The sequence below is a fragment of the Phacochoerus africanus genome, chromosome 1, assembly GCF_016906955.1.
Source record: "Phacochoerus africanus isolate WHEZ1 chromosome 1, ROS_Pafr_v1, whole genome shotgun sequence".
NCBI lineage: Eukaryota > Metazoa > Chordata > Mammalia > Artiodactyla > Suidae > Phacochoerus > Phacochoerus africanus.
Window position 1 is genome coordinate 477,891 of NC_062544.1, and position 15,029 is coordinate 492,919.

General features: G+C 61.4%; 1 protein-coding gene across 1 annotated transcript; it reads left to right on the forward strand.

Moving 5' to 3' along the window:
* Positions 1-60: 60 nt before the first annotated feature.
* On the forward strand, positions 61-14,706 carry TRIP13 (thyroid hormone receptor interactor 13). Its single transcript, XM_047781508.1, has 13 exons — positions 61-287; positions 809-974; positions 2,415-2,544; positions 3,209-3,264; positions 3,996-4,086; positions 4,919-4,991; positions 8,340-8,403; positions 9,019-9,105; positions 9,332-9,438; positions 10,953-11,106; positions 12,705-12,817; positions 13,524-13,593; positions 13,885-14,706. The coding sequence occupies exons 1-13, from the start codon at positions 196-198 to the stop codon at positions 13,975-13,977; spliced, it is 1,296 nt and encodes a 431-aa protein (XP_047637464.1). The 5' UTR covers positions 61-195; the 3' UTR covers positions 13,978-14,706.
* The last annotated feature ends 323 nt before the right edge of the window (positions 14,707-15,029 follow it).

The following is a 15,029-nucleotide window of genomic DNA, read 5'->3' on the forward strand; positions in this document are numbered from 1 at the left end:
CGGGCGCCGCGGCCGGAAGGAGCCCCGCCCGCGGGCGCCAGAACTTCCGGGTCAGAGGGCGGTGCGCTGCGCGCGGCAGGTTCGAAGCGCGGGCGCGGCCCGAGTGCTGAGGCGGCGGTGGCGGCGGCGCGAGACGCGAGGCGGCGGCGGCGGCCACGGTCCGGGCGGGTCCCCGCGGCTCCCGGCGGCGGCGCCATGGACGAGGCCGTGGGAGACCTGAAGCAGGCGCTGCCCTGCGTGGCCGAGGCGCCGACCGTCCATGTGGAGGTGCACCAGCGGAGCGGCAGGTGAGCCCGCCGGGGCCCGAGGGGCCAGGCCGCGCCCAGGAGCTCCAGGCTCGGGGGACGTCCGCGTCCCCGACCCCGGCCCCAGGCGGAGCCCCGCGGCTCGGGGCGGTCGGGCGTGGCGGGGGCGCCGGGCCTGCGGCCGGAGGGACGGCTCTGGGGGGCGGCGAGCGGCCTTGGCGGAAGCCCGGCGGGGTCGGCCGCGCACCCGCCGGCCCGCTGCGGGTCCTCGGTCGCGGCGCCGACCCTCCTGCGGCCGAGCAGGGTGTGGCCCGGGCAGCTCGGTCTTCCCGCCTGAGCCTCGCCGCCCGCGGAGCGCCCGCTCCTGCTTCACCCCTTCGGATGGTGTCGCCCGTTTGGACGGCAGCTCCCCGAGGTCAGCCGGCCAGCCGCGGCCCCGCTCCCCCGACCCGCCCGCCCTAACTGCTGCGCCGGTTCATGGAGGGTTGGAGTATTTTTTTAACGCTTCCTGATAAAATGTATTTTTGACTCGGACGTGATCTTTGTCTTGTCTGTTTTGCCAGCACTGCAAAAAAAGAAGACGTAAAGCTGAATGTTAGAAAGCTGCTCAACAGACATAACATTGTCTTTGGCGACTACACCTGGACTGAGTTTGATGAGCCTTTTCTGACCAGAAATGTGCAGTCTGTGTCCATCGTTGACACCGAACTGAAGGTTAAAGACCCACAGGTAACTGTGTAATTCGCGGTACCGAGAAGCAGTTCAGCCTCAGCTGAATGTAAAAGTGGGCAAGTGAATGGGGCGCTGCTGTTTGGATGGTGTGTCGTCAGAACCCGGTCTGCTCGGCCTCAGACGAGGCCTCGCCCTCTGTAGACGAGTGGCCCGGCGTCGGATGCTCTGCGTGCAGCAGGGAGACAGTGAAAACCAGGCCTCGGAAGGCAGACCCTGGAGTGGGGGCTGCGTGCCTTCTCTGCTATGCTCTCAGTCAGCACAGGCTCACGCGGTGCTCAGCGTGTGTTTGGACCCTAAGAGGTGGGGGGCTTCAGAGATGAGGAGGAGGGCTCGCCTTCCAGAAGCTCCTCATGTGCCCCCGCCACCTAGCAGAGTTCGTGTGGGAGCTCAGAGTTGCTTTGCGCAGGAGGGCGGGTGTGGCGGGCAGTGCTGTGACCAGTCTGAGACAGCCCACAACTCCCAGGAACGTGCGACTCTGGGCAGTCCCTGCCTTTGAGGAGCCAGTTTGGAAGAACTGGTTTGGCGCTAAAGTTTTGCTTATGAGGTGCCCCCCCCGCTTCTTACGTGAGGGTGAACGCCTGCGGTGTGGTTCTGTCCCCACTGACGTCTGATGTCGTGGTGCCTGATCTTGGTCAGTTTAGAGGGAACGGGAGAGCTTTCCTGCAGGACAGGAGGGCAGCGGGCAGGGGCTGCCGGTGGACGGCCGCCTGTGCCCAGCCCGCTCAGAAGGGCAGTTGGCCCAGCTTAACTGGAGGGCGTGGGTGCTGGCCACCAGCCACTCTCACAGTCTCGTCTTCCACTCGGCACACTCACCCCGGCGAACTTGTCCTAACAGAAGAAGGCGTGATTTTGCAGAGATAAGTGAGCGCATGTCGCTTATGTGCCCTACACTCTGAAACACCGTAGCTACCCATCCGTCGGGGTTGGTTGGACAAGTCTGATGCATCCACAGCAGACAGGATGTAGCCATGGAAAAGGATCCGATGGTTTCTCTCCCGGTTTGAGAGGCCTCCAAGTTCTAGGGAGTGGGAAGGGCCTGAGGCTGCACGGGGGGACTCTGACAGTCTCCGTTCTGGATTGTTTGTGTTTTTCAACGACTGTGTGTTACTTTCATGATTACAAAAAATAATAAGTCGAAGCTCCCTCTGTGGCACAGCTGCAGCTCGGGTTCAACCCCTGACCTGGGACCGGCCCTGTGCTGTAGGGTGTGGCCAAAGGAGACGACTGTAGTCGTGACGAGTTGTGTTATCAGCAGACGTAGGACCCAAAGGGGAGGGACGAGTACTCTTAAATCTGAGGCAAAGCGACACGGGTCTAAGGCTCGCTTTGAACCTGAACGTCGTCTTTGGTCTTTGACACCGTCCTCTCGTGGCTGGAAGTTAAACGCGCCATTTCACCTGGCCCGCGGGGTGGCTTGGTGTTTCCTTCTCCTCGCAGCCCATCGACTTGAGCACGTGCACCGTCGCACTTCACGTCTTCCAGCTGAATGAAGGCGGCCCCAGCAGTGAAAACTTGGAGGAAGAGACAGAAAACATAATTGCGGCAAATCACTGGCTCCTGCCTGCAGGTACCTGCACCGTGACAGGAGGCAGAGCTGCCGAGCGTGGGAGGTCGCGGGATGGCATGTGCCTGGGGCTCGCCAAGACTTGGTTTCACAGACCTTTGGGGTGCTGTCTCTGCCGTGGGGTGGCGATTTCCAGCGGGAGCCGTTTGGGTGGGTCCCTCCGAGACAGCACTGGTCTTGAATTACAGGCTACTCTTCCTTCCCGCCGCTCGGCTGGTCCTATTGGGTGCTCAGCATGTGTTTCCTCCTGCCTCCTGCCTTCCTGACGCTTTCTGGGAACTCGGCGATGGGGTCTAGTGGGCAGAATCCTGGGGTTAGTTTGCCTTCAGGTCTTAGCCTGATTCCTAACCACTAGACGAGCCCTGGACTCCGCCCTGCCGAGTGTCGGCTTGTGGGCAGAGTGATGGGGAGTTAGGGTCTGTGCCGTGTCCAAACGCAGATCCGCAGAGACAGATGCGGACAGTAAGAGGACAAAACTTTCCTCTGGTTCGCTCTCAGAAGGCATGCTTGACTGCCGTTCATTCAGCGTCTTTTACTGTGAGAGCGTTTCTGAAAGTTGAGCTTCCCTGTAGGCAGGGTGTCCGCCTGCCGCGGGTGCAGCGCTGGAGAGCATCGGCAGGCGCAAGGCTTGCTCTCCTGAACTGAGGCTTTTGTTTTACTCCCTCAGCTGAATTCCACGGGCTCTGGGACAGCCTGGTGTACGATGCGGAGGTCAAGTCTCACGTGAGTTGTGCTTTTTTCCCCCAAAGGCCCATCTCTGGAGGCAGAGTCATCCGTGTGCTCTCCTAGCACCCTGTGACTCAGGTGGGCTCTGGGGGTGCTGCTGACCAGCAGCCCTCGTCCACTGGGATTGCTCCCCGGTGGTTGGTCTCTGGGAGGTCCCCGCAGGAGGAGGGGGGTTCAGAGTGTCAAGACTGCTTGTGCTGGGTCACACTTTCAGGAGCCCACAGGCTGAGGGGACAGTGCCAAGGAGCACACAGAACAGGTGGCAGGTTTGAGCAAGAACCAGTGTGTCTGCACCCCCTTCAGGGGAGGGATCTTTCTGCGCACGGGGGACACTGGGAGTCTGTCCTTGCCGCCCCCATCCCGTCTGCTCCAGGCAGCCACAGTGGACCGCAAAGCCTGCAGCGCAGTTCTTTAGTGGGTGTGCGTGTGCCTGTCCACCGCGGTGTCACCCCAGAGGAGCAAGCTTCCTCCACTTGGTGTGTCCCTCGGGGGCTTTGCGTTGTTGTCCTTTTAAACCAGAGCGACCTGCGGGCTCACGCTTTATCCTCGCACAGCGGCCGCGCGCACCCTCTCCGGTTTTCAGTGCCCGCGGAGCTGAGAGCCGGGGGGCTCTGCCAAGTGTTCGGCGAGGGCGGGCTGTCAGGGCCCTTCCCTCTGCGCTTCGAGGCGCGTTCACCGGGAACCGTGGCCTTGCTGGTGCCTTTGTCTGACTCTCCCTCTTCACGCAGCTCCTCGACTACGTGATGACAACTCTGCTGTTTTCGGACAAGAACGTCGACAGCAATCTCATCACCTGGAACCGGGTGGTGCTGCTTCATGGTGAGCGTTTCGGTTTCATTGGACGAGACAGACAGTGTGGCCCCAGGCTTGCACGTGTGCCTTTGTCCTTCTGCAAGGAGTCGCAGCTCCTTTTCTCTGGTGGAGCCAGAGGTGTCCTGGAACAGCTCCTCCGGGAAGCCAGTCGGGCTCACGCTCCTGGGCTGTGGTTCACGGAGCCTTCGCTTGGCAGCCCTGTGACGCTCTGTGCTGTGGTTGAAATTGCCCGCTACGTGGCTGGCTGCCCCTGCTGGTCACGGCTCCACAGGGTAACAGCTGCCTCGCGTTTCCTCAGTGTCCGGGTCAGGCCCGCGCGTCAGCAGCTGTAGTGAAAGGTGGCGGTGCTGCGGGCGTCAGAGCAGCAACCGTCAGAGCCGAAGCGTCCCCAGGTTCGAGGAGAGGCCGTGTGACCTTGGAGAGGTGGCTTCCGGGTTAGTGGGGTCCACAGAGGAGCCTGTGCATAAAGACGCAGACGTGGAACCATAGCGGGTTGTGGCCAGGGAGCGGGCGGTCGTGTCTTCTGGCATCTGCGCTCCTCGCACGCTCCTCTGTGGGGGTTGCATCCGTGGCTTTGACGGCCACGCCCTGTTCTCCATCCGGCGGGAGATGCAGATCCTGTGGTTGTAAGACACCCCCTGTTACGGGGTGACTCGAAGACACGTCCCTTCGGGGGACACATCCGCTTTCCTGGGACAGACCGTGACGGAAGACAACATAAGAAAAGAATACACGTGCACGCACGTGACTGAGCCACTGTACGGCAGAAACTGGTACAACGCTGTGAATCAACTATCCTTGAACTAAAAAAGAAATGTTTGCTTGCATTTTGTTACAGGTCCTCCAGGAACTGGAAAAACATCCCTGTGTAAAGCTTTAGCCCAGAAATTGACCATCAGACTCTCAAGCAGGTAACCGTGGTGACTGGAGAGAGGAGAGCAGCAGGAGCAGGATTGCTCCCTTTGCAGCTGTAACCGCAGAAACTTTTTACTTTTAAATAATTTTGCATGACCAGTAGGTCCTTAGCTTCCAGTGTGAATTAATGAATTCACCGCTGCTCAGCATGGTCCTGAGTAAGGTTTTCGGTCTCTTAAATGTGTGGAGCTGTGTGACCGGCTCGGGGCCACCCCTGGTACCTGACCTGCCTACACGTAGGAGAACGCGTTTCTGCTCTTTGAGGGGGAGAGTTCCGAGGGTGTCCGGTCAGGATGCGGGAGGCCGTGCCCACCACCTGCCTGCCGTCCCATCGCTCCCCGGAGGAGGGTCCCAGCCTCTGGTGCTGGACTTGTCTCTTTCTCCTTGAGTTCTGTCGCTTTAGAGGTTTGGTTTCATCACATTTGGAAAATCTCTGGCCGTGAGCTCTTGAGCTCATTCCCTGCCCTCCGCCCTCCGCCCGCCCCGTGGGGGTCCGGTTATTTGCAGGTCAGGCTGCCTGGTACCGCCCCGAGGGGGCCATGGACAGCTTTTTCTTTTTTTTTTTTTCCAGGTTTTTAAAAATTTTCCATCGGTTTCATCTTGCGTAGTTTTCTTTTTTCATTTTCTGGTCTGCTTTTAATTCTGTTGGGTGATGTTTCCATTTCTGATAGTGTTGTTTTTCTTCTCTAAGGTTCCTCTTGGTCCCTTTTGTACCAGCATTTCTTGTCTCGTTAAGTTCACGTTAAAATCCTTGCATTGTCTTACGCCTTTGTCTACTAATTCCATTGTCATTATCATTTGTGTCTGTTTTTCTTCTCGTTTTGGGTCACGTGTTTCTTTTTTTCTTCTTCGTCGTCTTAGGGCCGCACCTGAGGCATACGGAGGCTCCCAGGCTAGGGGTCTCATCGGAGGTACAGCCACCAGCCTGCGCCACAGCCACAGCAGCGCAGGATCCGAGCTGCGTCTGCAACCCACACCACAGCTCACGGCAATGCCGGATCCTTAACCCACTGAGCAAGCCCAGGGATCAAACTCGAGTCCTCATGGATTCTAGTCAGGCTCGTTAACTGCCGAGCCGTGGTGGGAGCTCCGTGGGTCCCGTGTTTCTGCTTGTTGGCGTGTCAGGTCATTTTTGATTGAATGCAGACATTGTGACCTGAAGTACGGCTTCTCTCGTCTTCCTTGAACGGCCACTGGGCTTCGTTCTGGTAGGTGGCATTTTGGGTCCCTGTGTCTGGTGTGATCTTTGGAGCTGTGTGTTTAAGCTTTGTTAGAGGGTCTCGGTGTGGTCTGGGCCTAATACTCAGAGGGCCCCCGGCTCGCGGTTGTGCCCGAGTGAGCTGGGAGCACGCTGCTCCTTGGCTCCTTGGCCTCTGAGCACCCGGTCTCCTTCACACACACCTGAGTGTCCAGTAAAGACGTGGGGGCCCCGTGATGGTTTCTGGGCCCTGCTCCTGCCTCTCTCCCTCCCCTCCAGACAGTGCAGGCTGCTTGAACTCTGACCCCTCTCTCCTCAACTCAGCGTGACGGCCGCTTCTGGGTCTCCTCCCGGGCTGGGGTGGGAGGGAGCTCCAGGCGGAAGGTCAGGGCGGTTGCGCTCACCTCATTCCCTTGCACAGGGGCCGCGGCCCTGCAGCACCCTTATCTGGTGCCCGCCGTTTACACTCACCCTGTCTCCTTTGCTAGCTGGTTAAGGCAGAGAGTAACTCTGGCGCCTGTGAATCCAGTATAGAGACTTGAGAAAATTCTACGAAATCGACTTTTAAAAATCGATTTCCTTTTTAAAAATGTTTTATAAGTAGGAAAGCTGCTTTATGTCAGGCATTTGTTTTGTGGTTAGTAACTTGGCCTTCGTCCTGACATACTGAAATGCGTTTGGGAGTTCCCAGTGTGGCTCAGTGGTTAATGAATCTGACGAGCATCCATGAGGACGCAGGTTCAATCCCTGGCCTCGCTCAGTGGGTTAAGGATCCAGCACTGCCGTGAGCTGTGGTGTAGTTCACAGACACCACTCAGATCCAGCATTGCTGTGACTGTGTGTAGGCTGGTGGCTACAGCTCCAGTTGGACCCCCAGCCTGGGAACTTCCATATGCTGCGGGTGCGGCCTTAAAAAAAGAAAAAAAATGCATTTATGTTTTAACGAACTTTAAGAATAGTTTCCTAAAATGCTAGAGTAAAATTTTTATTACAGGAGATACGACTCTTAGCAGCACAAAGACTTGGAGAGAGAGATATGTCTACATAAGTTTACCTCGTAGCAAAAAGCAGCTTACAGACCTTTGTTGCCTACTTTGATTCCATAATCAAAATGCTTTATGATGAGTTTTGTTTAATATTCAGCCTGATCTTTGTGAGGTTGTCTGCCTCTCTGTTCCCCTCTTGTACGCAGAATTAGTAAACGGTCTGTTGCAAATGGAAACTCAGTGATACTTTTTGAAAGGAATTCTCCGTCTGTGGACTTCGGACATGAAAGAAACTGCTGAGACCCTGGGAGTCAGAGTCGGCTGCTGCCCCCCGCCCCCGCTTCTTGTTAGGGTTTTGTCACAACTAAGTGTCCCCAGCACTCCAGCCGCCCCCTCAGCGGATGGCTTCTGCCAGTAGGAGCTGAGGCCACTTTCGAGCATGCCAGGCTCTAGGTTTGCAGGAAGTGATTTTGGAAAACAAATTGTCCCATTCTTTATTGTGTGTGGCTTTTTTTTTAGGGCCGCACTCGTGGCATATGGACGCCCCAGGCTAGGGGTTGAATTGGAGCTGCAGCTGCCAGCCTGCACCACAGCCACAGCAACGTAGGATGCAAGCCACGTTTGCGACCTATACCTCAGCTCATGGCAACGTCAGATCCTCAACCCACCGAGCGAGGCCAGGGATCGAACCCTCGTCCTCATGGATCCTAGTTGGGTTCGTTTCCACTGTGCTGCGACGGGGACTCCCCACACTGCCGCACGCAGTCTTTAGGGTTTTGTGGGAGGAGGAAACAGTGATCAGCCCTGGCCCAAACCCCTGAATCTCGTGCCTCGTTCGCTGTGTTAGGTAATGTGCTTCTTAACGTGGAGATGTAATTTACAGGTAGGTGAAAAGCGAGAGGGATTTTTTTCTTGCTTTAATTAAGTGAAGATACCGTTCAATTCAAGAAGCTTCATTCACTCCATGCAGCACTGTTGGTGTCGACGCCTCTTGTTAGATGTTCTTTATGCCTTGGGGTTCAGGGCGCTCGGTTCCCAGTCCTGTGTCAGGGATGAGCCTCGGCCTGCTGTGCATTTGAGAGAGGCCACCTGAAGGAGGCCCAGGGCTGTCGCGGGGCTGGTCTGTAACAATTGCCGTGACTCTTTTTCTGCCGTCGTAGGTACCGCTACGGCCAGTTAATTGAGATAAACAGCCACAGCCTCTTCTCCAAGTGGTTTTCAGAAGTAAGTATTAATTTCAGTTCCCAGGATTGACACCCCCACAGGTGAAACATCGTCCTGTAAATTAGGTGCAGGTCTCCTCCCAGGACACAAGTAGGTGACAAGGGAACGTGAGCAGGGGTGGCTTTGTGGTCAGAGGAAAGGTGCAGGGCCAGGCGCCAATCTGGAGGTGGTCCACGGTCACACCCAGACCCGCCTGCCTGGGCAGGACGGTCGCCGGTACTCCTCAGCCGCGCACGCCCTCTGTGAGCCAAGGGGGTGGCACCGGGTGCTGTCACACGTGCCCTGCCCTGCAGGGCTCTGCCCCAGCCGGGAGGTCCCCTGGCGGTTGCTGAGAGGGGACAGGGAGTGCCTGTAAGGGGAGCGCCCGGCCAGTTTGCGTGCTCACCTCCGAGACCTGGCCCGTGCCGGTGGTGAGACGGCTGAGACGGGAAAGCAGGAAGGCAGGCGGGCCGAGGGGCAGGGCGCCCGAGCTGCGCGGCCCTGGCCTGTCGGGCTTGGGGGGGGTTCCTGAGGGCCCCCTGGGGTCAGAGCAGAGCCAGGCAGGGACAGTGGACGCAGGTGCGCAGCAGGCAGCGGGCTGAGCTCCAGTCAACAGTAAAGACATTTCGCTTCCAGAGCGGCAAGCTGGTAACTAGGATGTTCCAGAAGATTCAGGATTTAATCGATGACAAGGACGCTCTGGTGTTTGTGCTGATCGACGAGGTAGGTGCCCTCAGAGCAGACCGCGCCGGAGGACGCGCAGGACCGAGCGGCCTCCTCCGTCTGGGGCAGCACCAGCCTCCCACGGCTCCAGCCCCCACAGGCTCCCCATCCTGCAGGCCTTGTCACCGGGGCCCTTCTGGCCAGGCTGTGGTGCACACGGGCACGCGCGCACCCACGCGTCTGTCCACGCTCAGCTGACAGCGCCCCCCCCCGTTCCGTCCCGCAGGTGGAGAGCCTGACGGCCGCCCGAAATGCCTGCAGGGCGGGCACCGAGCCTTCGGACGCCATCCGCGTCGTCAACGCCGTCTTGACCCAGATCGATCAGATTAAAAGGTGACGCTCCGCGCAGCGGGCTCTTCCTAAGAGGCAGGGACACCTCTTGGCCTTCCTCGCAGCTCTTCTTGCCGAGAGCACATCTGGTGCTGAGTGTTGGCTCTGTCTCCTCCACATTCAAGTGACAAAACGGGCCTTGGGTGTGGAGAGAGCTTGGGTGTGGAGAGGCCTCTGGGCATCAGTGCCAATGGGACTGGTGTTGGTCGTCGTCGAGGGGCTGGCCCTGGGCAGGCAGGCGGGCGGTGCAGCCTCGGGAGTCCCGGGCCCGTGGTCAGTGGGCCCCACTGACCCCACTGCGGGGGCACTGAGCCGACACACAGGCACCTGCTGTGTGGTCCTTCACCCTCGGCACCTCCGTGTGCTCTCTGGGGGTGCCGGCCTCCAGGGCCCCGCTGCTCAGCAGAGGGCGCGGTGACAGCAGTGACAGCCGGCTGCACTGCGCTCCCGCCTGTCTTATCCTGCACTGGTCCCTCACAGGGGAGCCCGCCGCCCCTCAGCGCAGGGGCCCCTTGCTTCTGGCCCTCCTGCAAGCGGGCCTTTGGGGTGTAGACCCCCCCCCTTCTCCCCGCCCGCCACACCTCAGCCTGCCTTCTGCCCCGGCCCCTCGTTCCCCGAGCGCCCGGTGTGGAACTGTCCCCGTCTCCACTGTCCTGAGCACCTAGGTGCTGCCAGCATCTCCCCGGCATCTTTGGGGCGGGGGCCCTGCACAGCCTCCCCAGCCTTGGCTCCGGTGCCTGCGCCCCAAGCAGACATGAGACCGGCTCCCAGGCCCTCGTTCCACCCCGAAGCCCCAGACCTGCACGCTTCCCCTCGCGGCCGGAAGACAGTCCTGGCCTCGCGGGAGGAGGGAGGCTGTGGGCGCTGGTCTCTCCTCGCCTCACGTGGCTCAGGCCTGCTCAGGACAAGCCTTCCGCCCCGGCCTGGGCGCAGGTCTGACCCCGCTTGAGAGGCCCGACCCCGGACACAGCTCCCAGTGGCATGTGTGCGTGTGTCCGTGCAGCCTGCGGCCTCCTGCCTGGGCCTGCCCTGCTCACACTGGGCAGGGCCGTGTGTCTGCTGCTGGCACAGGGGAGGCCCACCTTCCAGGTGCACCCTGGCCGTCAGACTGCCTGCCCGGGGCTCCCCAGGGTCCCTGCCCTGGGCCGCCGTGTCAGTGAGCAGACCAGACAGTAGTGGCCCTCCTGTGGCGCCCAGAGGCTGGAGGGGAAAGCCGCTGGTAAAGGGGACCCAATCCAGCCCTGTGGCATCTTGGCGCCATGGAAGCCGTGTGAGGGCAGCTGCGCCCAGGCAGTGGGTGTTGGTCCTGGGGCTTCAGGCAGCTGCACAGAGGTGAGGGCTCAGCCGAGGGCGGAGGTGCGGGCAGCATCAGGCAGGGCCCAGGGCCCCCGGCGGGAGGTGGGGTGGGAGCAGGTATAAAGCCCCCGGGCCCACGAGGGACGGAGTAGCCGGCCGACGGGCGCTGGCTGGGCCCCTGGAGCCTGGCTCGGTAAGCGCCCGCGTGGCTCCGGCCGCAGGCACTCCAACGTGGTGATCCTGACCACCTCCAACATCACGGAGAGGATCGACGTGGCCTTCGTGGACAGGGCGGACATCAGGCAGTACGTCGGGCCGCCCTCCGCGGCCGCCATCTTCAAGATCTACCTCTCCTGCTTGGAAGAGCTGATGAAGGTACCGCCGTTCCCCTAATCAACAGATGTGCTTTTTTGAACGTGCAGCGCCCCTGGCACGTGGAACTTCCTGGGCCAGGGTTGGACCCGCAGCTGAACAGCGACCTGGCTGCAGCAGTGGGTCCTTAACCCACGACGGGAGCTCCGACTTCCCGTGTTGTTTCATTCGCTGTATAGCTGACAACGTCTCATTCCAGGAGTCCCCGTTGTGGCCCAGCTGGTTTCAAACCCAGCGAGTATCCACAAGGATGTGGGGTCGATCCCTGGCCTTGCTCAGTGGGTTAAGGGTCTAGCACTGCTGTGGCTGTGGTGTAGGCCGGTGGCTACAGCTCTGATTCGAGCCCTAGCCTGGGGACTTCACTGTGCCGTGGGTGTGGCCCTAAAAAGCAAAAAAAAAAAAAGCGCGACAGTTGCAGTTGTACCATGGCCACGGACTCAGCGCGTTTGCTCTCTTGGCACAAAACGAGCCTCGCGAGGGGAGAGCGGGGGACGTGGGCAGTCGCCAGGCCACCCAGCAGAGAGGCAGCCACACCTGCTTGCCGTGCTGGCGTCCTTGGAACCTGCTGGTGGGCCGGGGTCGATCCCTACCCTGTAGCCTCGGCCTGGGGCCCCAGCTTCCTCACAGGACAATGGCCCTGTGACAGGGACAGCAGGTGGTCTCAGCCCAGGGGCGCCCTGTCCCAGCAGCATGTCCCCTGCTGCTCTCCTGCGCCGTGTGGAGCTTTGATGCGAGAAATATGCTCTGACGCCGGCTGCTGCTGAGGAACCCGTGTGGCGGACCCTCCGGAGCCACCCAGTGCCTCTCGAGTGCCACACTCCCGCTGCCCTGGGGGTGGCCAGGCATTCCGACTTTTTCTGGAAGCTGAGCGTCTGGGGCTGGTGCGGCTCCGCCTTCGGCTTAGCGCACGGTTCTGACGCGGCGGTGCAGGCCGGCTGGTTCTGAAGGCGGTCGCCGGGTGCCGGGCTCACGGCCAGGAGCCTGCTGGACAGCTCGTGTCCCAGGGTGGGGGCTGCGGGGAGCCTCAGGGGGGTCACTCAGCCTCGTGGGAAGGTCAGGGCACACCCTGCCCAAGCCCTGCTGCTTGCCCCCCCCCCCACGCCCCTCGCGAGTTCCCCCGACGTGCAGGTCACGTCGCTCCCGTTCCCGGGTCGAGTGGTTTGTGGGAGAGCTGGTGCTGGTGCCAGCGTGGCAGCCTGACAGGTGAGCCGGAGCGGGCGCCCGGGGGAGCGCGGCCGCCCCGCAGGCACGTGGTCTCGAGGCGGACCCTGCGCCCGGTCCGTGGCCACCTGGCTCATCGCAGCGGACGAGCGCCTCGCCCTGAAACGCTGCGCGGGCGCCCTCCTTGAAAGGGCAGCCGAGTCCCGGCGCCAGGACTCAGCCCTGCGCGGTGGGCGGGCCGCGGCTTTGAAACTGGGCGTCAGGCTGGGCTCGGCACCGCCGAGTTCTCCCGCCTGACCCGCGGAGAGACGTGTTTGGGCCACGAGCGCGGGGAGGCCGGGCCGTGCTGCCGGGCCGTCTTTCAGGGGCGGGGTGTGTGGGAACCTGCTCGCTGGCGCCCTGCTGGCATCTCTGAGACGTGAGGCCCGCTGTCCCCGCAGTGTCAGATCATATACCCCCGCCAGCAGCTGCTGACCCTCCGCGAGCTGGAGATGATCGGCTTCATCGAGAACAACGTGTCCAAGCTGAGCCTCCTCCTGAGTGAGATCTCAAGGTGCGCGCTGCCCTCTCTCCTGTCGCCAGCAGGGTCTCGTGGGCTCTGGTAACAGGGCGCTCCAGGGGCCCAGGGCGGCGGCAGCACCTGGAATCCGCAGACGTCGCCCTCAGCCCAGAGCCTCCAGCCTCCGCACCCTGGGCTCCGGGCCGGGAGGAGGGAGGTGGGCGGCCCTCCCGGGGCTGGCGGACGAGCAGCAAAGCGCTGGCCTGGGTCTGAGAAGACGGACGTTCAGGTGGAGGCGGTCCTGGCACATTCGTGAAATTTTTACAAAATGGCAAGCAAACGAAAGGAGGCTTTGGCTCTGCTAAGCCCAGTAAACGTTAAAGGGTCGGGGCGCGAGGCTGGGCGCTTCGGCGGGACAGGCAGGGAGGGCGCGCCGAGACGTAAAGGCCTGGCCCCGAGAGACCTGTGACAGCAGAGAGACCTGTGACAGCAGAGCGTCGGAATCGCGGCTGCTCGAGGCCCAGGCGGGTCGCGCTGTTGCCTACTGGCCCTGGGGCTCGAGGGGGTGGGAAACGGCCCGGGACCTCCAAGGACCGTCGGACTTGGGGCAAACCAGAGAGGACGCAGGGGCTGGAGGGGGGGCGGGGCGGCCCGGTCCCTGCAGACCCCTTGCCGTCCGCGTGCCCACCTCCTCCGGCCTCGGAGGGGCTGCGGGGGATGGACGCCCAGGGACCAGCCCTGACACGCGCCTTCTTCCCAGGAAGAGCGAGGGCCTCAGCGGCCGCGTCCTGAGGAAGCTGCCTTTCCTGGCTCACGCGCTCTACATCCAGGTGAGCCCCTGCCCCCAGCCTCTGGCGGGATTCGCCGCCACCTGCTCTGTCCGGCAGGGCGTGGCCTCGCCCAGAGTCCCGCCCACCACCGCTGGGGCTCCTGCCCCATTTCATGTTGCCAAAGTGGCAGGCTCCTGGGGCGGGGGCCAAGTGGCCGTGCGTCGGCCCACACCTCGTCGTCACCTCCAAGCAGGCCCCCTGCCTCCTCGGGGTGCTTGTGCCCGGGGTGGGGGGGGTGCTGCCCGTGGCCCCACTGTGGGCAGGAGCCTTCATGGTGTGTGCACCTCCCAGGCCCCCACCGTCACCATCGAGGGCTTCCTCCAGGCCCTGTCCCTGGCAGTGGACCGGCAGTTTGAGGACAGAAAGAAGCTCTCCTGCGTGTGACCCGGCTTCCGCCCGGAGAGTCTCCACACTCACGGCTGAGACCTGCAGCCCAGAAACCCACGGGCCAGTGTTGAAGTGTGTCGTACTTACACGGTATTCTAGGAGGCTTGTGTTTCCACGCTTTCAAGCTCACGTCGGGGGACGGCCAGCCGTCGTTTTCGCTTTTAACAGCCGATCGTCCGAGCCCTGTGTCTCTGTAAAGACCCGCCCCGTGTCCTTATTCTGTCCTGCCTCTGGTTGATCGGACCCAAGATACTGACAAGTTTTGCTTTCAGAAGATGATGGGTGTATGACTTACAGAAGCGGGAGGAACCGCGCAGCCTTAAGGATGTAATCGCAGCCTGAGCTTCAGCGCGCTCCCCTCCGTGAACCACCTTGGAGACTGATGGGCGGACAGGCCCCGGTCCTGCGTCACAGCACAGGGGGAACGGCGCTCCTCCCGGAGGCAGATCCATCTGCCGGGGGGTGTGGGGGGGACTCGCGGCCAGCAGACGCGTTCCCCCCCGCGTCACGGGACGGTCCCGTGCGGTGTGCTCGAGAGCCGCAGCCGTGGCTCGCGTGACACTGATTCTCAGCCGGGGAGAAATCGGCTGGCCCGTGGGTGGTGTCCAGAATCGAGTCTGCTTTCCTCGCACTGAAGTGAATTTCCTGTGAGCGCTTTGTACACGTTCCTAAGAGAACGTCTTACCTTTTGTTGGAGACTTTAAACATTAAAATTCTTTTCCAGAATTTTCTCGTTTTGATTCTCCTCACTCCCAGATGCTTTGAGCTTTGCTTTAAAATGACTCACTCGATTACTCACCTTTCCGCCTGTCTGAGGCCTGAGGCGTCTGTGCCGCCTGGGAGGCCCCGGGGCAGGGATGGGGGACCAGGTTCCCGCCCTGGCTCAGGTCACACCCAGACTAGAGCGGCTGAGCCCAGCTCTGTGGTCTCCCCAAGACCCTGAAATAGGATGAAAGGGGGGCGTGGGTGCAGGAGGTTGGGGGCACCCCACTCCGGGCTGCTGCTGAATTGCCCGGCCCCTTCTAGGGCTCGGTGTCCAGGGGCGGGCC

Coding starts and splice junctions, on each gene's coding strand:
- TRIP13 (XM_047781508.1), top strand. CDS start 196: ATGGACGAGGCCGTGGGAGACCTGAAGCAGGCGCTGCCCTGCGTGGCC. Junction 3,265..3,995: donor ATGCGGAGGTCAAGTCTCAC/GTGAGTTGTGCT, acceptor CTCTTCACGCAG/CTCCTCGACTACGTGATGAC. Junction 12,818..13,523: donor CTCCTGAGTGAGATCTCAAG/GTGCGCGCTGCC, acceptor CCTTCTTCCCAG/GAAGAGCGAGGGCCTCAGCG.